The 23,559-nt window shown below is 37.5% G+C and overlaps 2 protein-coding genes across 3 annotated transcripts; one reads left to right on the top strand and one right to left on the bottom strand.

The window, feature by feature from the left end:
- Window positions 1–526: 526 nt before the first annotated feature.
- On the bottom strand, window positions 527–23,409 carry mcph1 (microcephalin 1). Of its 2 annotated transcripts, XM_008322036.3 has the most exons (15): window positions 23,287–23,409; window positions 22,577–22,638; window positions 22,406–22,497; window positions 22,194–22,312; window positions 22,002–22,086; window positions 21,654–21,765; window positions 21,439–21,570; window positions 21,273–21,353; window positions 19,330–21,084; window positions 18,581–18,696; window positions 15,992–16,029; window positions 15,743–15,905; window positions 15,578–15,655; window positions 1,352–1,589; window positions 527–1,258 (listed from the first exon to the last, which is right to left on the bottom strand). In XM_008322036.3, exons 2-15 carry the CDS (start codon window positions 22,608–22,610, stop codon window positions 1,209–1,211), a joined length of 3,093 nt encoding a protein of 1,030 aa, XP_008320258.1. In that variant the 5' UTR covers window positions 22,611–22,638; window positions 23,287–23,409; the 3' UTR covers window positions 527–1,208. The 2 variants fall into 2 exon arrangements, 1 of the variants encoding a protein (XP_008320258.1); XR_003051312.1 differs by lacking the exons at window positions 527–1,258; window positions 1,352–1,589; window positions 15,578–15,655 and having other exon boundaries at window positions 15,795–15,905; window positions 15,992–18,241.
- angpt2a (angiopoietin 2a) lies at window positions 1,597–15,571 on the top strand. The gene is made up of 9 exons (XM_008322035.3): window positions 1,597–6,504; window positions 9,524–9,679; window positions 10,839–10,960; window positions 11,053–11,291; window positions 11,391–11,518; window positions 12,043–12,144; window positions 12,512–12,678; window positions 13,305–13,435; window positions 14,230–15,571. The coding sequence occupies exons 1-9, from the start codon at window positions 6,235–6,237 to the stop codon at window positions 14,400–14,402; spliced, it is 1,488 nt and encodes a 495-aa protein (XP_008320257.1). The 5' UTR covers window positions 1,597–6,234; the 3' UTR covers window positions 14,403–15,571.
- Window positions 23,410–23,559: the final 150 nt, after the last annotated feature.

The raw sequence follows: 23,559 nt of genomic DNA, 5'->3' as shown, positions 1-23,559 counted from the left end.
ATTGTTCTTTCTCAGCATTGTAATATTTCCGGTACACTTATAAATGTTTTTTATTATATAGTGAGACACGAATACTATATGTATGTACATCTATATATTATGGTACATTTAGATTTGCTGTGATGTATGGTGTGAAGACAGTGAAACAGTCAATAACAAAGGTGGCTAACCTGGAAACGGCAGAGGTAAATATGTTTTAAATTTTTATTGATAGTAACCAGGATTAAAAATGAACACACAGCCAGCTTCATGCTATTTCTACAAGGAGATTTGATTAAGGCCATGGGGAAAGAAAATCAATGACAAGACCACTGCATGCCAAGAAAACAATTTTCAGTATAATGCATATTTAAAATGCTTTTAACTATCACAGCAAATCCATATGCAATATGTTATCCCAATCTTTATGCATGCTTTCAGATTTAGTATAAAGGCAAAATACAATATTTGTACATAGTTACTTTTCTGAAACATAATGCTGCAATACAACAATGCCTCAGTGTTGAAATTAATTCAGAATATGTTAATTTGATGGAAAATAAGCTGGTCTTATAATTTAGTCATGTTTACAATAGATACAGGGCATCAGACAAAACAAATGAACACAGAAATGATCGCTGTTATTCAAGTGAGGTAGTGGAAGAATTTTGCCCTCATGCTTTACAGTAGATCACAGCTTTTCCTGTTCTATCCCAGGGTTTTATGTATTTTATTTGAATGATCTCTCCCTGAGTGTGAGCGTCTTTGTTTCCTCTGGTTACTCTCGCTCCTCTTCACAGTCCAAAAATGTGTAGGATTCGGTTGATTTTACACTCTCAACTAACCATTAGTATGAATTTGAGTGTAAATGGAACTGCCCAGGATGTATATTGCAATCAACAGTGATGTTTACATCACAGTGGCACACACATTTAATAATGTTATTGTAAATCAAAATACAAAATAAACCATTTTTTAAATTATTATTTATGACGTCACTGAATATTTCTACAAAGGTCTGTATTCATAACATATTTTTAAATCACATTGTTTTATTTCAAACACATCTTGGTTAATTTATAGAAAAATAAAGTTCTGCACTTCAGGTTATGTTTTTCACCGAAAAAAAACTCTTGACACACGCCATTATCAAAATAAAATAAACTTGCTGTCACATTAATAGAGAAAATCATAGATTTCACAGCATTATCAATACCATCAGCCTTACTTTAAATATAATAGCTGTCATACGGCAACTGCTTGAGATGAGTAATGCTATCTGGAAAAAAAACAGAGAAGAAAAATAGTCAATACTGACACGTTGGAAATATTAAATGTTAACTACAGATTATTTCAGCAGCACGTGTCTTACCGAGCACCCACTGCTCAGACAGCATCCTGGTTCCCTCTGGTCTCCTGCCGTTGTACTTTCCTATGCAGAGCCCTGCCTGTCTCAGAGTTTTACAGACGGTTCCCCCACACAGCTCTATCAGCTCCACAAGGCTGTGCACGGGTGGCTTGGAGTGCTGACACACAAACATGGCTGGCTGATCATGGAAGAGATCCTGCTGGTGCTCGCCCGCAGACAGGTGCCTCTGAAGACGACAGATCTGAGAGCGCACACTCAAAGTTACTGTACATGCCTGGGATTATTCACTCTATTATCACTTATTTTGTGGAACATATTACAATAGATACAACAAAAGATACTCCTTTAGTTGCTGCAATTATCTAAAGTGCTATTAGCTAGCTAACGTCGCTGTATTTCAAACAACACATTTTTTTCCTGCAGTTTCCCGACACAGAGCTAAAGTACTTTGAGTTCCCTGTCAGATGTTCTTCCTGTCAGAGGATAAGGTGTTTTTTCTCTGCTGCTGTGATCAGTTGTACAATAGCTGCATCAATAACTGACGGTGTCTTCATGACAATGTTTGTCTTTTGACCTTTGTCAAATGCCATTATACTGTACAGCATAATGCCCGGCCGCTCTTTCACCTTCAACATTCTCTGTTCTATTAATTAAATAATTAATTAATTCACTCCTCTATCAACAGAACTAAATTGGAAAACTAAATAGAATGAATCCATTAACCCTCCAGGGATAAGAATTTTAAATAAATATGTAAATCATGCATTAATCATGGGTTAAAAACAAAGTCAAGCATTCAAAAAGATTCACCATCCACCTCCAAAGTGTTTTAGTTTTGAATTATATGAAACTGGATTAAAAAAACATTTAAATCCAGGTTTTGTAAAATGTTAATTGTAAGCAAAATACTTTAATGGTAGTGAATTCTTTCCAATCATAAGGCAAGAAAATGTTTGGTGTTTTTTAACCACTATTTGTGTTGTCAAATGTTCTATTCAAACTTTAAGCACTTTAAAGTAGGGATAAAATAGTTACCAGTATGGCAAGTGATGCAGTCCACATCAAAAACTAGACAAAATTAGGATATTTTAGAAATCAACAAAGTAAAAACAGAAGTAACAGTCTTATTCAGGTGAAAAATGACGTTAAAATAGAATAACCAACGACTCTGTTTTTATCTTGTTTGTACTCAGACTGATGGAAGTGAGAGACAGAAGGCCAGTGCAGTAAAACCAGGAGATATGAAATGAAGCAGCAAATTAGAATCTGACCTTGTTCATTTAATTATTCACCTTAGACATTTTCCTAGTGTGACATGTCAACCTGCACAGTGTGATTAAAACACAAACTCATAATAACAGCACGAAATGAAACAGCAACGTCCGGCTGTGCAACAAAGGCGAGAGAAGAGAAAGGGGACTGACAAAACTCAAACCTGCTCCCAGTACAAATAATGACGTTTGTGTGGATTCATTTGTAATGGAACTGAATAAGTATTGATGGTTGGATAATTGAAATTGTGTCAAAAAATTAAAAAGTTATAAAAGTAATATACTGTATATGTGACTGGTGATACATATCCTGGCAAAATGGGCACATCTTTCACTTTTTTGCCTTCATCTGGTTATATTTACCAACTGACTCTCAAAATATGTAAAATTAAGAATCTCAGCAACTGTGGCAGGAATTCAGTCCAATACTAAAAATGGCCTGAAGATGGCTGCGATGGGTGCAAAAAAAGATGAGGTTATTTAACAGTGATGAACGAAAATAAATCTTAATGTTCACTATATTACAGCATTAAAACACAATTTGTTGCTATGGTAATAGAATGTTTTCTTTTTTTTTTCTTAGTAAATTATGAAAAGTACATAAATGATGGTAAAACAAAACATGTATCCCCTCTCCTCTCCTGCAGGGGGTGCACTAAATACATATAAAAGTCCACAATAATGTAATATTTAAAAAAATATTTAAATAAGATTCACAGTGACTCATCCACAGCTACCCTATGATTAATGGCATTTAAACTTTTACTTGTTCAAAACACCTGTTGACCTGCCAGGTTTTCACAGTATATGACATAATACAGTCAGGCAAGGCCTTCCAAAACTACTCACAATAGTCTTATATTGAAAGAAATTCACAACATAACAATTTCTGAAGCACCGTGTGACCCTCTCAACATGGGCTCGCTGTTTGACATTGGCAGCAGCCCAATGTGAAAAAGTTACCACTTTACTACAGAGCATTCACGGAAATTTCCATTTAAGGTGATTTTCTTTGAACTTATTTAAACTAAGCGAAACCATTTTCTGAATGGATGCGAGTTTGCTTTTTTTTTCACTACTTTTTACTTCACCAAGGTCGCTGCATTCTTTAACAAATATGTTAAAATCATCAGGGGTCAAATGGACCATCACTCCTAATTTGAGGGTTCTTGGTCTCTTGTTAATGTTTACGCAGGTTTGTCTTTACAACAGTAATCAATGCTTCTTCAAAGGGTTCACAGACAGGGTCGGGTTAACATTAGACCACACTGTGCCTTTAGGGAAATAATCATTAAAAACCACAGGCAGAAAAGAGGTCATTCTGACACAAGAGGTAGAAGAAAACTATTCAAGTTAAAAAATAATCAACATATAATAATTTATTCTACATTTATAATTTGGAATCCAGTAAATGTGTCTCCTGCAATGTGTGTTTCAACCTATTTATCATTCTAATTTAAATATCACTCCAATAATCTGACACACTCTAAAGACCATTAGAGCCGTGAAAATAGTTTGATTTGTGAATATAATTTACATCTTCTTATGCATTTGTGATTCCAGAGTAAATCATCCTGCAGGAATTATTATTCCTCAACGTGCGTGTTCACCAGGCCCCGGCACTGAGTTCATTTTCCCACAGGAACATGATAGACACATTCATTACCACCCACATCTATCTGCATATGACTGTAATGAAAACAGAACAAATAAAATTAAATGCTGTCATATATAATATCCACTTTGAATGAATTGCTGCTAGAGACGTCTGGGGTGAAATGCTGTCTCTGGAGAAACTGTCTCTCAGAACCACGCAGCCTGATTGAAGTGCATTCTACTGTGCCAGCAAGAGTTTAATGAATCCCTCACAGGGGAAATCCTACAAATTATTCCATCAACATAATCAATAACTCTACAGCCTCTAAGTGCATGTATGCCCTCCATGTTGCATGCAGCGAGGCAGACAGGTCATTCAAATCCACCACCGAGACCCAGACGGGAATAAATAAAGTCCAGCAGCCGTGTATAATGAAATACAGCATGCACTGACATTTCAGCAGCAGGCACATTGTTTGCTTAAGGCAAAAGCAGACAAGTGTGCGGTTTACGTAGGTTGTGGTGGAAAACCAAATGGATGAATGGGTCTGGCCAGCATTGTTCTTTTTTTAAATAACCATAAAAATATTTGACATCTAGGAGTTGGTGCGAACACATCCAGAATGACGACAAGTTCCTCTTCTTTGGTAATGTTCCTTAAATATGTTGCATTTCCTGCATACAGTAACTATTACATCAGCCGACTTCCTGCAATTCTGTTTTGGTATTTCTATCTCACTGCAATTCTACAGCTTTCCTGTCAAAAAAACAAACAACAGTTCCGTTGACAAATGTGGTTATGTCAAGTAAAAATGACAATTGGTACAGAATATAAATCTCCCTCCACTGCAGACGGGGCCAAAGTTTAAAAAGTGAATCTGCTGAAGCAGGGGCTCAAGGGTCCGTCAGGGAGGCACATTCTGGCTGAGCAGAAAAAAAAACCAACCATCTTCCGATATTATTGCCCTTCCTGCTCCACACACCTCCACGTTGTTCCTGACTGTGACAGGAGCTTCCACTGACAGATTTAAATGACAGCAAAACATTTAGAGATGACAGGAAAATTGAGGTAAAGGATCTTAAACCTTGCTTTGAGATCCAAAAAATAAATAAATAAAATTGTATGCACATACTGAATAGCGATTTAAATTGTAATCCTGTGCAAAAATCTTGGTGGGATTAACATTTCTAGTCTTATAAATTAAGAGATTAATCCACAAATAATTGTAACTTATTAACATGTATACACAGAAATTAATCAAAATCGTTAAACATGAAATTATGCTGTTATGTAATATCAATAATAAGTCTTACGTTAAGGAAATAATTTTAAAAGAAATACTAGACTTTTCCCAACACTAAAAAAATTGAAAGATGATTTTGGTACAAGAGTAAAATTAATTGAATAGAGTGAAGTAAAAATATGAATAAAAAAAGTAACAAACTTCCTTTAAACAAAGGGTTTTTCCCACTCAAATGTCCCATTGAAAAGATTCTCGAGTATTTGTCGTGGGCTGGGAAACGCTCTTTAATGAATGGGATGACACGGCTACTATCGGAGTGTCCTGACAGAGGACAGCTGCATCCTGAGAGGCTGTAGTAGAGGATGTAGTGAAAGATGTGTAGTGCGTACATCTGCTCTGAAAGGAATCTCCACTGCACCGTTCTTCACAGTGGCTGGCCACAGTCGGGGGGGGAGTGGCTCAAAAAGCCCAGTTAGCTAATCAGAGAGGCCATGGGCAGCTCAAACAAGTGGCCTGATGAAAGGCGAGCACATGCAGTCTGACACACTAACCCATGAGAATAAAACACTACCTCTGATTCCTGATGGCTCTTATTCCTGCTACAACAGGGAGACAACACAACACCTCTGCACAACATTAAGAGCACTGTTCCTGGATGCTGCTGGGAGAGGATGCTCAATCTCTGAGGGGACTTTTAGACTAACTTGGAAACCTAAGGAGACACAATTTGAAAATACTTTTCTTTTTTTATTTAATTTGATTTATACATTTCTAAATGAGGATGGTGAAAGTAGAACTTTTAGTTTTAGCTTTCTCTCTTGCCCTGTGGACTGGACACAGTTCAGGTGCTAAGATGCAGTACCAGATCCAGAATGGTCCGTGCAGCTACACCTTCCTGCTGCCTGAGCAGGACAACTGCCAAAGTCAGAGCAGCGGCTACAACTACCCCGTACAGAGAGATGGACCCGTGGACCAGGATGAGTCAACGCAGAGGTTGGAACAACTGGAGATCATTATGGAGAACAACACACAGTGGCTGCTCAAGGTACAGTAGAAATCTACAACATTAGTACGACCGAAGAGACTGTAATACTAAAGAATGTCTTCATTATATACACAGTGCTTTAAAGAGCCTTGACACAGGTGACAGTTTGGAGGATGAACTCCCACTAAAGCACTTAAGTGTTGGAGTGCAGTTAAGGGTTTTTTTTTACTTTAAAGGTAGCATTTACATAATATTGTAAATTTGATTTAATATTAATTTCAATTATGTTTTAATTTTAAAAAACAAAAGGCAGGAATCTGCAAATGTATCTGCAAAATATGTGTTTAATTCATCAACTGAACAAACCATATTTGTAAACCTCTCTGTGGCATTTAGAAAATGCTTTTGTTTTGTGGAAAAATATCTTTTTGAAAATACATTTTCCACCAATTTCTGAATTTAATGGCCTGAATAAAAAAGCAAATATGAATTATTTTATATTTGTATTAAATAACACAGATACAATAATTAAAAGGTGTTCTAATCATTTCAGGTCTGTAGTATTTATTAAGGATCGCTAAAAAAAAAAAAAAGCTCAGGGAAACGAAAAGAAAGAAAGAAAAAGATGTGTCTCAAATTCACACTTATTCAGCACAAAAGGACACAATGGGCCTGTTCACTCACAAAACCTTAACACAGGTGTTCAAGTAAGGGATGCTTGGTTTCCCTTTCAGCTTTCTGAGCCATTAGCTGTGCAAAAAAAGGATTTTTTTCTTCTTCTTCCACTTCATCTACTTTCAAGGGTTGACAAAGGATCAGAAACATACAGAAGAAGCCAGACAGGGTGAGAACTTCTCACAGCATGATCTGCCAATTATCATATTGTAGCACAAACAAGCTCTGAGACCTGTTCTTCAGGAGAGCTCAGAGGGCAGCGGCTCGACATTTCCCCACCATTCAGATGCAGCTGCTGTGCAATGAATGCACGCAAGGCCCTTACATTTTATTCAGAATAAAAACGAAGGCAGACCAGACTTAGGATTTCTAAGTTCAAAGTCAAATATTCGCTTATTAGCGACATTGGCAGCATCGTTCATTTGTGTCAGGATCGAGGCAGACTCCAGTAGTTTGTTTTGTGCTCTGGCGTCTTTTAAATGAGTTTTGGGAGTCAGAAACAAGGGACAAATCACAGCTAAGGTGTGAAGAATAATTTTCACCACAAATATGCTTCTTTATTTTAAGATCTATTAAGACAAACAACAAGTGATCAGTATCTGATTTTTTTTTCATTATTATAATGCCTTAGCATTGAAGGTGTAGTAAATATTGGACAATTTAGTGAATCACTCTAGAACATTTAGTCAACGATAGAATATTCTATTAGAAATCTGCCTCACATTTCATACAAAGGTTGATTTATGTTATTATCGGTGAATCATGACATTTACCAACATTTTTAAAGTGCACTTGAAAGATTGATAAATAATTTTCCAGGTCATTACTGTTGAACAGATCATTACTGGTATCACATCAGTCCCACCCACACTGTGCCCTGAATTTTTCTGTCTTTGCTTAGTGGGGTGAGCAGAGGTAAGGCGTGCAACCAGATTCAGCCACAGGAAGAAGAAAAATAACATCAAAGTCAAGTAACTGAGGAAAGCGATCGAACATAACTGTCGATGTGGGATCTTTACTCCAGAAAGTTTAGCACTGAAAGCACTAAAATGAATTGACTTGACTAAAAGAGGCTTCTTGCGCAGCACCGGCTCAGACAGCAGAGCAACAAGCTTGCTTTCATGTAAATGAGGAAAATAGTCATTCCTCACTGACGCCTTTGAGGCGCTCAGAGTAAACAACTGATTAGATCACAGACTGTCAATGGGACATCCTGCCAAAATGAAAAACTTCCACCTACCACACACCTCTAAGGCCACTGAACAACAAAGTTAGAGCAGACAAAAGGAGAAGACAAACAAAAAATCAACACTAATTACTGCTGTGGAAAAACAAAACAGAAACAAAAATTCCAAGCAAGGAGTAAACAAGACAGACTTACTGTAGATGACAGGGATATGTACAATAGTGACGTTAGTTCCACTCGTACACAAGTCACACTGTCATGAAGGATGTAACTCCTCACTCAACACTTCCATCCTGTTTACGGGACGTGTGACCTGATTGCCACTCAGGAACCGTACAGGAAATAACTTAATGATTGGTCTCCATCTATATCTGGCAATACTGTAAGGTAGATGTGAACAAACCACGTGAAGATGATGGACCGAGGCACTGACACATTTCTTGGTATTGTGATCATTTATGATTAAGAGGATTACTATTTAAAATTTCTGAGTAATCGTAGTGGTTTTAAATGAGCTGTGGTCCAAGGAACGGTTGTTATTTTTCAACTCACAGGTGACAATTTTCAAAAGAAACACCTTTTAATGGATGATCATGAAAAGCCAAATGACACTAAGTCAATTAAGTCACTAAGTAATATGACAAAAAAGGACAAATAACAACAGGTGAATTTGTGTTTTACACTGTTTATATTCGTGACTAAGGATTAAAAAAAATCAAGAAAATAAAAGTAATTTTGCTGGAATGCTTTAGTCATTACTTAATGCTTTAGTCATTACTTAAGCTTAATAAGCTTGTCTAACGAAGACTTATTTTCCCAGTGTGTAAATGACAGTTTAATGACAGTTAGTGCATGGATAGTGGAATTACTGAATATGCAGTACTGGTAATGCTGCTAAGGTGTTAACATGTGTTAAAAAATTTAAATCTGATTTATTCACAAATAAATCAATGTTATTATTGCCTTAATTTCAACAACACTAATTCCACTGCCAAAGAGCCATGTGGCTGTCGCAGTACTAATTAAAAAGCAACTGCTAGCAGCAAAATTGAGAAGACTGTGTAAACAAAAAATCCTGAGCTGTATGATATTTTTAATCAGCTCTGCTTTTGGCCATCACACCAGAAGCAAAATATTGAAACAACAAAACTATTACTACGACCCCATTGTGTTCCAACATGGATCATAAAAGCCAGTTGTCCCGCCTCTGTGTTGCAGCTACAGACCTACATACAGGACAGCATGAAGCAGGATATGGTCCAGCTCCAGCAGACAGCTGTACACAACCACACAGCAACAATGATTGAAATTGGCACAAACCTGCTGAGTCAAACTGCCGAGCAAACAAGGAAACTGACCAACGTCGAAGCACAGGTGAGGTGACTTCCTTTTTTCCTGTTGTCCGGAAAAAAAGGGCATTCGCGAAGCAAATACGAGACCAAGAACGTTAACAAAGTCTGCACCTGTCACCACAAAAACATGGCAGCTTTCTTAACAACATAGCGTGGTTAACAATGTGCCCGTCTGGCCCACTGCATTAATTAATGTATGTTTAGCGTGTTAAAAAAAAAATAGCTGGGGAGGGAAACAGGCATGACTGTGTCAGTTTATTATTGTGGCTACACGTCAATGACCTTATGTGAGCCAACTGTACAGCATTTCCTGTTATTAGCACACTGGTATTCCCACAGAAAGGGGTCTATCAGTTTGTCACAATCAGACATCCGTCTGTTCAAAGACATCAACAGCTCCATTGGAGACACATAGCTTACATCTACGTAAACAACCTGCTTTTTGCTGAGTTCAGTTCCTCCAAAATAGGAAAATAGAGACAAGGTCACAGACCTCCACGGTTCAGTTCAATACATCTGTTTGTGCACTTCTTTCGATTTTTACAGATTTCCCCTTCAGGTATGCCTGCAGTGCAGGGATTAAGAGCTCGTCTTGCACGCTTGTGCAGATGACTGTGGATTCTACAAACTGTTCAGGGACTAAAGCTGCTGCTCAACTTGCATGACCTTATAGACTTTTGTAGACGGGACTGGAATTACAACTAAAGGTTGAAAGTGAAATACATTTTATGGCTTTCACTTACAGTATATACACTTTATATATATACACTAGATATATATCTATATATATATAAAATGTTTGTTTGAACTGAACTTGTTATGAGGAAACACTGATTTCCTTACAATATCAATAACAATAAAGTTTTGTTAGTGGTGGTGTTGAACTAAGGGGGGTGTTGAGGGGTTTCTGTTATTGTTTCCATCTATCAGTATTTATATAAATGGTGTGTATAAAATAATAGACACACTGGCTGTGTCTTTATAAAACAACGGCTGTGGCAACAACGACCAGCAAAGACAACATTGACATCAATGTGAGAAAGGAAAAAAAAAACCCACAGAAATTGTGAACCTATTGCATTAGAAGCCAGAACTATGATTATGAAGGGAGGAAGCATTGTTAACCATTTGAATATATTTATATGTATTACAGACTGAACTCATTGTTTCATTTTCTGTAGGTAATTAATCACACAACCAGACTGGAACGGCAGCTTCTGGAGAATTCCCTTTCAACCACCAAGTTGGAAAAACAACTTATCGTCCAATCAAATGAAATTAACAAGCTGAGTGACAAAAACAGGTGAGACATTTGAACCGCAGCCCAACACAGCATTTGAGCTGATGATGCAAAGCAAAGCATTCCTGTTACAACTTCCCCTTTACTTTACTCAGCTTCTTGGAGAAAAAGGTGGAGGAGATAGAGAAGCATCGACAGGGGGAGCTGATGGTGTTTAAAGAGGAGAAGGAGCAGCTCCAGACTCTGATACGGAAGCAGACGGCTATCATATGCGAGTTGGAGCAGCAGCTGCTCAAGGTCTCCTCCAACAATAGTGTCCTACAGCGTCAGCAGCAAAAACTACTGGACACCGTCAACAGCCTCATTGAGAGCATCTCTGGTGGCGCAGCTCCCAGTTAGTTACCTTAATACATGTTTTCTTTCAACATACATGGACAAGGACTCTTATTCAACCGGCGTGTGTGCAGTGACGGCTGATTTTTTCCCCCTACAGTGACCAAATCAGCCATGATGCAGGACAATCCCACCACCTTCATGGACTGTGCTGCTGTCTACAAGTCAGGAAACACCCAAAGTGGAGTCTACACACTCACACTGCCCAACACTACAGTGGAAGTCAAGGTGCAGTGAGCCTAGGAATGTTAACAGTGTCTAACCATGAACGGGCAAGAAAGTCCACGAGATATGGGATAGAACTGAATTTATCTCATAATACTGATTTTAATTAAGTTTAATATGTTTCTTTTTACCTAATTTTAGAATCTCTTCCTTTGTACTTCACAGTAGTACTTTTTTATTTCAGGATCATTACTTTATATTACGTAATGAAATTGTCATAATTTGGGCTAAACTAATTACTACATTTACAGTAAATATGAATTACTTAATTTCCTCGCACATTTCAATTTCCTGGTGACCAGAGCCACTTGGTGCACGACTATGACAAAATTACTGCCTTTAAGAACTTGTACTTTTTGTTTTTTGTTTTAAGTATTCACCAATCAATGTGTGTTCTGATGGTTTGGCCCATAACTCTTGTCTTCAGTTTAACATTTGTTTTAAAGAAACTTAAACAAGCTAGCACCTTTCTAGAAGATTCATTCATTCAAGTTATTAATTACAGCTTGGTTTCTATGTGTCTAAAGGCTTTCTGTGACATGGAGACAGAAGGAGGAGGCTGGACAGTTCTACAAAAACGCTTTGACGGTCATGTTGACTTTCACCGTACGTGGCAAGAGTATAAAAAGGTAAAAGCGTGCTAAACGGAATGAATTCTTTCTCTAAGAAAATATATCCTAGGCTACGCTTTTCACTTCAAATGCACAGTTCACTGGCCAGCTTTGGTTTCGGCCAATGGTGAAAACGCTTTTAAGGACGTGCTGATTTATTAAGTCGAGTCCAGAATGTGAGAAAAAAAAGAAGAAGATAAACTACAGTTTTGAACACAGAGGTTAAGACAAATAAGAGATTGATAAATAATCCACCACATAACTCTATAAAGAACATCCACAGGGAAACTGACCTTTTGTACTGCCACTGTATATATGACATTAAGTGACCATTAAGTTCAACCATGGTGGATTTTTAAGTGTTCTGATTTTATTGTCTTTCCAGGGATTTGGAGAACCTTCTGGTGAATTCTGGTTGGGAAATGAATTTATCTCCAGACTCTCGCGACAAAAGTCCTATAAACTGAGAATCCAGCTCAGTGACTGGGATGGAAACTCTGGCTTTTCACAGTATGACCAGTTTTCAGTAGAAGATGAAGCACAGAATTACAGGTACTAGTACACCCTAACCTCAAAGATGTATGTATTGTTATTATTATTACTATTAATGATTTAATTAATATGTCAATTGTTATTATTCATTTCTTAAGAAAAGAAAAATTTAAATTGAGCAAACGTACAACTTTTCACTCAACTTAATTTAATATCTATTAAAATTATTGATGCTTTGCAACAGGTTTGATTTCCCTTTTCCCAAAGGTTTAAGAAATTTCAATAGAAAATGTCCTTTAGCTCTTCAGACTGTCCTTGGATGAGGCAAAGTTGCAGGTTTGGCCTTTAGCTGGTGTAAAAAAAGAACTCCCAGAAGTCTTTTTTTATATATATAACAAATGTTTAAAATTTGTCCTAGAACTTTTTGAGTTATCCTTGTATTACGAACAAAGACGTTTTCCATTTAAGGAGAGTTCAGCAGTAAAGCACTTGAACACAGCACTGTTCAAGTCCCATTTAAAAATGATCCAGTTTGTCATGAAGACAACACTGAACAGATCTGGCTGCGTTTGACACAACACGCGATTCTACGTATGTACTGTTAACTGGAGCCTGGTGCCTGTTGAGGAACAACAGTCACAAACTTCCTCCTCCTCTTCCTTCATTTCTCATTTTTCATTCAACAGGATACACCTTAAAGGCTACAGTGGAACAGCAGGCAAAACAAGCAGCATCGGGCAGCCAGGAAGTGATTTTAGCACAAAGGATGCAGACAATGACAAGTGTGTTTGCAAATGCTCGCAACTGTCAAGTGGAGGTAACAGACAGTTTGTTTGTGTTCGTATTGTTATTTTCTTTTCAGTCAGAAAAATACATTGGAGGTTTACATTAGGCGCTAGCTCCAACACAAACACACCCACTGGCACTTTTCCTAAACATCTCCAGAAGCCTCTAAAGGGCTCTAGTTCTTCTGCAAAGAGGTTAAAGAGCACAATTAGCTCAGAATTAATCACTGATCAACTTATCTGAGAATTCAGCCTCTACAATGGGTGACATTAACAGCCTGGGAACAGAGCTCAGAGGTCCTCCTCTGTTCCCCAGAAAGTTACTTCACTGCCAGAGATTGGTCCCTCAGTGAATGGACGTTTGCCAACTTAGCGTGAAAGCATTAAAATCCTCACCCTCTTAACTTTTCCATTGGGCGATTCTCACAGGGGAATTAACAAACAAAAAGAACTATAATACTTTTTTAACAAACACAAAAGTTAGAATTCTTTAGTTCTCTCATTATGAAGTTCATTACACTGTATCATGAAACAGCACTGTGTTTTTTTTACTTTACATAAATCGAAAAAATGCAAAAAGAAAGTGCATTTACCTTATTAAATAAAGTCAGGATCTCCAAGGATATTGTGCTCCGACCTAAACTATTTTTCAAGTGATGTACAGAGCAAAGAATTTTAACATTCTTCCCAGAAACAAAACATTTACACACTGCATATCACTACCCCAATACACACAAAGCATATATTGTAATTGCTCTTTTGCAATATCTCCTCCTGATGCTGCACAGCCAAATTTGAATGTTGATGTTTGATTTCAATGTCCTAGGTTGGTGGTTTGATGCCTGTGGTCCCTCAAATTTGAATGGAATGTATTACCAGCGAGGCCAAAACTCAAATCGCTTCAACGGAATCAAATGGTACTACTGGAAAGGCTCAGGCTACTCCCTCAAGTCCACTACGATGATGATGAGACCAGCAGACTTCAAGCGTTCTCTGTAACAACCGTCAGGAAACTGACAAAAGCTTAAAAGCAAAACAACTTCAATGACCCAAAGCACAACATTATACCACACATGTCAATACATACTCAAAAGGGTTTGAATGGGTTTTTCAAAACAATTATTTTTAAAGTAACATTAACATATACTGATGATACCAAGCTGTTGGAAGTACCTTGATTTAACAAGTGACAAGTGATTTCTCATCAGGAGAGACTAAAGAAAAAAATATATGTATGTAGTATTGGACCATCCTTGTTATTTATTGCAATAAATCACAGCAGTAAATGTAATTATTCAGAAAGGAGACTATGGTACAGCATGGAGAGAAAGAACTGCTCAAAAGTAAAACTTAATGACAAAATGTAAATGTCAATGTAAAAAGGCCACAAAATTGTTACTATTTTTTTTCTCCAGAGAGTATAATGTATGTAAATGTGTTGTTTAATTTATAAGTAGATTTTGAGATTAATATTTAACATTATCATTGTTCTGATGGGCAGACAGTGGATGTATTTTTGCGCTTTTCTGTTTTTAGGATTTTTATTCATGCTTGCATCATTTATCCAAATGTCCTTGAGTGCGAGTGTGTATTTCTTTTTTCTTTCTTTTTTTTTTTACAATACAGAGTTTGTGTACTGACTGTTACTAGAACATTACGTGGACACACAGATCAACATTGGGATTATTAGGTGTACAGTCAGTTTCATTCTGCAGAATAAAAAGAAATTCACAGTTAATGTTAATTGTCTATTTTTATAACTTGTTTTTCCTGGATGTATTCAGACGAGAGAAGAATGGAAAACCACAATGAGATCAAATATTATCTGGTTCAACAGAAGCCATTACACAGCCAAGGACACAGATAGACACATGTCCGCAGTAGGACAGTAGTCTGTTCTTTGCTGCGTTAGAAAAGGATGATGACTCATGAACGAAGAGATGGGGAAGAAGCATTTAAATTTACATTTAAGTTCCATATATTTTAGTTCAGAGAAAACTGGCAGACAGAAAACTGAATGACTTTTCTGTTCTTAGTAAAAGTTAATCTTTGTCAGAATGCAATAAGGATGATAATGATTTACTGCAAGTCAGCTAAAGACCATAGATAATACACCTCGGAGGAAAAAAATCAAAAATTCAGCAGAAAAAAACAAGGCTGAATTTAGTTCTGACCTGTGCTGCTGGGAATTGGTCGGAAAGTTCATAAGGCTCCTCTGGAATCCACTGTCCTTGTTCCAAGCACCACATGATCTTGACAGGAAATAGAAAAACGAACATCAGGTCTGCCTTTAATCATATTCTTATCACCTGTTGGCATCAATATACCACACTCCGTACCCATTCAAAAGACAGTATCCAGCAGCCACGAGCTATGGCCAACAGAACATTGATGGTCCGTCGGTGACCCCCAGACACCACGTGTGTTGTGCTTTCACAAACTCTGTCAACGACTGTAAAACCACCCAGAGCTTTGACCACCTGAAACACTGTGTCCTGTTTCCTACAAAACAAAAACAGATAAAAAAATGTTTTTATATTACATTTGTATTTCAATATTTCTCTCAGGAAGAACCTTGAGGCACTTACTCAGCAGGCATGCTCGTCGTGACCAGTGTTCTTCCAATCTGAAATAATGAGAGACACAAGAAATGATGAAACAAACAAACAAATCATTTCTCTTGACCTCTTTAAACTCTGCAGCACAGAACAAAAGCCACAAAAGTTTATCTTCCTGTTTTCTGTAAACAGTTGATTCGTTTGCCTCCCTTCTATATCTGTTGACTTCTATTAAAATGATGTTTCCCAGGCAACACCTGAAGGGACCAGTCTTTTGAAGAAGTAAAAGGTGGATCTAAATTCTTCGAGTAGTGAAGTTTTCTCTTTTCAGTAAAAGCTTACATTTGTCAGTATACATAAAACTCAGCTAAAAGCCATTTATAATACAACAAATGGATATTTTGTGATATTTCATTTCTCTGGACCATACGTCATTACGTTAAGGTGGCGCAACAGAAGAAAATAGTCAAGGATAACCAAGAGAAACAAGGCAGAATTTACTTTAACACTACGTTCATATTTTTTCAGTTTGTCCTAAAACAAAGGTAAACACATTGCTTTGGGATAAACCCTCTCATCTGGATGTGAAGGGTGTTGAAGTGTGAACACATTTTCCACAGGTCAGTCAGGTAACATCCATCTGTATCGACTTATGTGTCACTAACGTTTCCCAAAGCCTAGAATTAGTTGGGTTTGGGAAACCAGACATATTTTCTCCCCGTTTCTAGTCAACAGCTTCTTCTTCTGCACCCCCCGGCCCCCACGCCCCCTGTGCATATCCGTGATCTGCTGCTAATGAAAAAGTGAAGGGGTGTAAAACTAAGCACTATAATACAAAAACAACCAGTAATTTCTTTTCAGACCCTTTCAGGAGCTGAGTAGGATTATAATTTGTTTACATGTATTCTGCAGTCTGCAGAGAGAAACAGAGAGTGAATTCATCTGTCTTCTTAAATAACCAACTGATGTTGAAAAACACAATAACTGTACCACAGAAAGCACAGCTGATGCATTTTCAAATGGTACAAGAAAAGCAGCGTGCAGAACACATCGAAATTGGCCAGAAGCAGCTGAATTTATCTATAAAAATACCTGATAAAAAACAAAATATTTGTCGGTTTGTCATTGATTCATCTCTCCGCTGCCTGTCATCAGCCTAGTGTAAAGGCCTGACACTTGTCTTGCTCCTGTTAGGCAGTTGACATTTTTCACTTATTTATTTTTTTAAGTTGACGAACAGCATTTTTGTCAACACCACAGGACCACTGCCTTAAGGCACACACAGGAAAAAAAAACACCAAATGGGAGGGATCTCCAGAGGAATCTCCAGCAGGGCTGATCTTATATTCTGGCAGAGAAACAAGGAGAGAGGCAGTGAAGAATGAGTTTTTCCACAAAGAGCCAGTGTGAACTGCTGCAGGGACTCGATGCGTAATGTTGCAGTGAAATGATGTTTTTTCAGAAAATCAAAGGGAGATAAATACGTTTTTTTGCTAAAGGAGGGCAACTAGTGCTGCCAGAGCTAATCACAATTACCAGCCACACGTAAAAAGCACCAGATGGGTTTTTCCATAAAAAAAGAGAGTGAGATAAAAAAAAAGGTGAGACTGCACGTCAGAAATGATTGCTAAATAACTGAAACATTATTAGATAATACCAGGAGGACAATGAAGTGAAATTAGTTCCATGAGGAATCAAGCAGCGAAGACTACAATAGTGATACACAATAGTGAGATGTTCTGTACTCTTTTTAGAAGCACATAAGAACCATGAACAACTATTTCACCAGGTCTAATGGAACTCTCTCCACAGCAACAGAGAAGCAGAAAATCGGCACTTCTGCACTGGAGCGGAGGAACATGGAATTTATCATTTGCCTTCTGCACCTCAGTCGAGAGCAGCGCAGGTGTGATTTTTCCCACCAGTCATCACAAACACAAAACTGAAGATTGTGTGAAGAAAAAAAACAAACATATTTATACATTAATCTTTTCTTTAACACCACCATCCAAGGAAAATGTACATGTAACATCTTTGCCATGAAGGCAGACCATAACAGATGGCAGGGGGGACGTGATGTCATGCTTCACTTTTTGCAGCTTGTTGAGGTAAGCAGCATAACGAAAACAAAGCCCAGGTGCATTTCAGAAGTGAGGATGTTGTACGCCACCATCAGACAGGCAAAACAAAGGAAACCCTCAAGATCAGACAGAATCCTCTTGGGCTGGATACGTCAAACGCCCACACCTATGGAAGTTTATGAGCTTATGGAGGAAATACCTAAAAATGGAAATAATTACAAAGACATCTTTGTGATCATGTGTAATCATCTAACTGAACCTCCTGTGTTGAAAAAAACAAGAATTAGTCATGCTTGGTCTGATATTTTTACTGTAAAATGTCAGTGGACAAGTTCCTACAACACACAGAGAAGTGAGTTAGTTTGATTATTTTGGAATTCTAGTCAAAAATGTCAATCCTGTTTTGGCTGTACTTTTTTTTCCTTCACACTGTGTTTCCATTTTTGTTGGTAACACAATTAAATGTGTGATACATATATTATGAGTTGTTAAAAGGTACAAGGCTATTATAACTACAGAATAAAAATCTTCCCCCTACCTTTGTCTTGTTGCCCATTTCCAGTGCATTCACACCGATGAGTTTTGTTTGAGCTTCTTCACCTTCAGAGGGACTCTCTGTTACACCAGCTGCATCTGCAAGTTCATTTCCTCCACCTTAAAAAAAACAAAAACAAATTCAGACCACAAGATGGGAGTGTCATAAAATTGAATCTGCTGCACAGCTCTAACACCTTTAATTTCTTTTTTAATCTATTTATATTGCAAGTTTTGTTGGGTTTTTTTTAAAATGTGCACCTGCTTATTTGCATGTCTACTCATGCCTTTAGATTGTTGTGGGTCAGATCTCAGCGTGTAATGGAGATAGGGACACCAAGCATATTTGACACACGCTGATAAAATGAAAAACACACCTACGGAAACAACATGAGTTTCAAAAGCAGCCGACTACTGTGTCTGCTGTCCATGGGATGAAATCATAAACCCATACAGACACAAAATTAGTTCTTTAAATGGAAACACGTTGAACACAGCTGAATAATAATGTAAATAATACTTTCTAAGATATGACTTATGAATTTAGCCTTTAGCCTACAAACACTTAGGGAATCATACAAACAAGCAACCTCATTTGTGTTGAATTAGTTCCTTTATTTTTGTAGTTTGCAACAATGATATATAATAACAGAAATATATACTATAAGTAGTACCTCAAACTTATAAAAAAAATATATATATAGAAAGAAACATGTAATGTATATTCTGGAAAGCAGCCTCTCTACTACTCACTTGGAGAACACACTTCAGATTCTTTCACCAGTGTTGGTACCCTCTCTCCTCCGGTGGACGCCTGTTGTGCAGGAGGTGTTCTTTGTTCAATGTCATCACTTTCTGTTTTTGTGTTGGTTCTGGTAAATGGCAAAGTGCACTGCCTTTGCTTTTTAGCCAATAGTGTTTTGCTGTGCAGTACAGGTGGGGGTTCCTCGACATCCTGCTGTGGATGACTGCTTGAATCTGAGTGCAGACGTTGATTTCTGAATCCCTGACCTTCCTCCAGTTTTCTCCTCTTTTTACCACTGCTTTCAAATCCAGGGCCTTCACTTCTCCTGTCTTTCCTCTTTTTTGATATGGGTTCAAATTGAAAAGGGATTTGAATGTCACTCTTTGTGGGCAGGTTGGGCAAGAGAGGGTTTTTCATTTTCTTGTGTTTGTTGCAAGGGGAAAAGTAATCCTCAAACACATCGTCGTTGGCATCAGCAGAAGATGGGACGTTAGGAGATCCATCAGGTATTGTTAACGATCGGGCCAAGGCAGAAAGTGAAGGTCGGGCACGCTTGGATATTTTCTGTTCCGCTTTGTCTAACGGAATAACAGTCTCTCTAGAGGATGTAACTACAGATGCTGAAAATGATTGAGAATTCACATAATCAGGACAAGAGTTTGTCTTAGCCGCTGAAAAGGTTTCGTCAGTTTTAAGTTTTCCCTTTTTAGATGTGTCAACGGGCGGCCTCCTTGACTTTTGTCCACTGTTCTCTCCTTTTCCCTCAAGGTCCTTTAAGCGGCTTGGTACTGTTTTTGTGACAGTGCTATGCATAGGACCTGTGTCCTGACAAGGTCTTTTTAAAGAAACTACAGAATTACAAATTTCTAATTTTTCACTAAATGATACCCTGCTTGACTTCTGATCGTCTCCCTCTCCGTGCTCCTCAGAGATAAGGCCTCTGAAATCTTCGACCTGAGGAGGACTTTCTAACAAAGCCACCGTCTTACTGGTCTCTGACTTTTGTCTGACTGATTTCCTTCGTGACTTTACTGGTTGTTGTCTCTCTTCACTTTTGTCAAAGACAGAACATTTTAAAGAACTTAAAGAAGTTATCCTTCCAGAGGTACTGCCAACTTCCGGGAGGGAACTCTCTAATGAACCCGTGGAGGAAAACTTCTCCTTTGGCTTTTTTCTGACTGATGTCCTTCTTGATATTAGTTGTCTTTTCCTTTCTTCATCATCCTCAACATCAAGGCTTTCAACAGCACTTGATATAATTTTTGTGACATTTGTTCCCTCCGAAGCTTCAACCTGGAGAGGACTTTCTAGCAAACCGACAGTCTTGTTAGTTTCTGACTTCTTTCTGACTGATTTCCTTCGTGATTTTACTGGTTGCGTCTTCTCTTCACTGTGGTCAAAGTTGGGACATTTTAAAGGACTTGTTATCCATTTGTGGCCACTGCGGATTTCAGGTCTTGTATCCTGAAGAGGACTCTCTAATGGAGCCACAGAACTGGAATTCTCTCCAAGCTTTTTTTTGACTGATGTCCATCTTGACTTTTGTGGTTTTTTCCCTTCTTCATCGTCCTCAAAGACAGGAAATTTCAAAGGACTCGATATTATTTTTGGAACGCTGTGACATGGTGACAGCCACGGCTTGTCAGAGCTTTTCCTGCAGTGTTTTTGGAAACGTTTGTAGTCAGGGAAGTCTAATTCCATTCTTTTTTCTTCCTTATCTGGTGAACAGTCTGATTCAGCAGCTGGAGCACTTAAACTATCAACTGAAAAAAAAACCAGAAATAATTAGGATTTCTTTTAAATTGATTCATTTTAGTTGTTTTTTTTAATAACAAGGGCTTCCAGTCACCTACATAAAATACACTGACTGGTCTACTGCTTCTTTTTTTCCCGCTTATACCTAAATGCATGAGGTTATGTTGGAATAAATAATAAACAAATATTTACTTACACTTAAATTTTAGGTCTGTTGGGGAGCTTCCAGGTGAAGGCTTTTGGCCAATGGGTGAAGATGTGTCAATCATTTGAGAAGCTAAAAAGAGTGAGACTTTTATGAATTAGTGGGAATTGGAAAAATAACAATCTGACACAATCTGTTCAACTGCTGCTGTTCATACCAGTGGGTGAAAGGTCTTCCCTCTTTTCTTTCATGGCTTTTAGTCGTTGTGCCATGTAATCTGATCTTCTCAACAAAGGACTGTAGACTATTCCATTCTCTTCATCGATAATGATGGGAGATATATCTGTTACTGTAAAAAAAAAAACACAGATAATTAAGACTCAAACGTATAACTAGTAACTATGTATTTTAAGATTTGTAGTCATCACTAACCCAGAGGTTGTCTAGGAGGAAGGTCTCTCATCATCCTGTCTAATTTCCTTTTTATGCGCTTGTCATTCTCAGGTGTACTCTCTGGAGAGTCTTTTGGCTGCATGCAGCGATGCTATACACCACACAGAAATATATTGTGAGATAAAAGGCAATAGAGTTTAAAAGTATATCTAGTTAAATTAAGAGTAGCTGGGAGTTTCACTGTGACAATAACAAGTGAAACTGTAGTTTTATTTCAACTTTGTGTAACAACTCACAATAACTCACATTTTAACCTTATTATTTTTTAGACTTTATAACTAAGACAGCAATAACAAAAAAATGTTGGTAAGCTCTGATTTTACTCACTTTCTTGTTTTTAAGTACAGGATTGTTTTCATTGCTTATGGCTGGAAACAGGTCCTCGTCTTTCTGAACACCATCTTGGTAACAACTGGGCACCGTTTTATTTAGGGCGGGGGGATTGATACAATATGAGTTTGATACAATTCCATAAAAGAACAATAGTAAATTACTTTATTAAAAAAATAGCGTACCAACCTTCCTACCCAGAGAACTGAGACAAGCCTCACACCACTTTTCTTAGCTTTTCGCCATGTGGCAGGGTGACCATTACTGTAGACAACATGTGTGACTTCTTTATTAAATGTTTTTGTTACCTAAAAAGCAAAGGCAAATTCAAGTTCAATACTTGTATGTGCAGTACTGATGAGAAGAAGTAACTTAAATGTCTTTGTGTGTCCTTTGTCCACCTGAGCTCCCATTTCCTGCAGCTGTTGAACAAAGGGTTTTGAATAATTTGCAGTTTTCTCTGAGGACCACACATCAACGTAGGCAACAACATCTGCAGAGGGAATAAAAAAGTTATAAATGAAGTCATGAATTTCAATTGGTCTGCAAAGGGAAAAAATTATGAAAAGCACCTTGAAGAACTGAACTTTTGCAGTGCATAGCCATTCCTTGATTGTGTGATCCCAAGAATCACCTACAATTGAATATCATAGAGTTACACAGTTAAGGGGAAAAAATATGAATCATACGGTAATATGTTATTTATTTAAAAAGAAACAATCATTTAGAAAAACATTTCTGAGAATTTTGTATATAGTTAAAAAAAACCGTATTCTACTTTGCATAAAGTAAAAAACCACCAATATATGACTCTTTTTATTGTTAGCTTTGTATACGTTGCTACTTCGTTACAAAATTGAAATAAAAGCTTATCTGTCTAACATTAATCATTGACATTTATAACAATCATATCCTTAGCTAACAATATAACGTTTATAGATATATATTTTGAATATTATACAAAAATGGCATGTCGCGTGTACTTTAAACAGTAATCCCCAGAAGGTTGTTAATAAAAACTTTGACTGACATCAACATAAACTGAAAAAAAAATGAAATTAAGTATTTGATTCTGATTCATATCTGGATGGTCACGTCATCAATGGACTGTCCGTTATATCAGATGTATCTGCTAATCCAGAGAACTGAGGAACCAAGTTGTCATTCCGCAGTTTTCGCTTCCGTAAAATGTTGTTGACATGCGTATTAACAGCGTTCTACGTCTCAGTGCACAGGCATAAAAAATAATTGCTTTCCGTTTCTTAAGTTGTCGGGCACTTACTTTTCGAACCGTGTAGAACTTAAACTGCATATAGTGGGTTGCGAGCACGTCTACGAACTGTAGCCATTATCGGCGCGTTCATTTTGTAAAGCGAGGCATTCTGGGATATATGGTAAACATTAGCGAAACGTAAATACACGTCACTTCCTACTTGCTTTCATCTTCCCATTAGTTTTCAAAAGTTTAGAAATCTGAGCAAAATGTAAAAGGTTTTTTTTTTCTTGAAAAATATCGATTTTTAAGATTACACGGATAATGACAAATCAATCAAAA

The sequence above is a fragment of the Cynoglossus semilaevis genome, chromosome 12, assembly GCF_000523025.1.
Source record: "Cynoglossus semilaevis isolate Cse_v1.0 chromosome 12, Cse_v1.0, whole genome shotgun sequence".
NCBI lineage: Eukaryota > Metazoa > Chordata > Actinopteri > Pleuronectiformes > Cynoglossidae > Cynoglossus > Cynoglossus semilaevis.
Note: the sequence above shows the minus strand (reverse complement) of the source record. Positions and strands in the feature narration are given on the sequence as shown.

What these genes read in the sequence shown, in the direction of transcription:
- angpt2a (XM_008322035.3), top strand. Translation starts at nt 6,235, where the DNA reads ATGAGGATGGTGAAAGTAGAACTTTTAGTTTTAGCTTTCTCTCTTGCC. An exon ending in ACACTACAGTGGAAGTCAAG is followed by an intron (nt 11,519 to 12,042) that starts GTGCAGTGAGCC and finishes ATGTGTCTAAAG; the next exon opens with GCTTTCTGTGACATGGAGAC. An exon ending in CGTGGCAAGAGTATAAAAAG is followed by an intron (nt 12,145 to 12,511) that starts GTAAAAGCGTGC and finishes TTGTCTTTCCAG; the next exon opens with GGATTTGGAGAACCTTCTGG.
- mcph1 (XM_008322036.3), bottom strand. Translation starts at nt 22,610, where the DNA reads ATGGCTATGCACTGCAAAAGTTCAGTTCTTCAAG. An exon ending in ACGACGAGCATGCCTGCTGA is followed by an intron (nt 15,906 to 15,991) that starts GTAAGTGCCTCA and finishes TTTGTTTTGTAG; the next exon opens with GAAACAGGACACAGTGTTTC. An exon ending in ACCAATTCCCAGCAGCACAG is followed by an intron (nt 1,590 to 15,577) that starts GTCAGAACTAAA and finishes GTGCGCTCTCAG; the next exon opens with ATCTGTCGTCTTCAGAGGCA.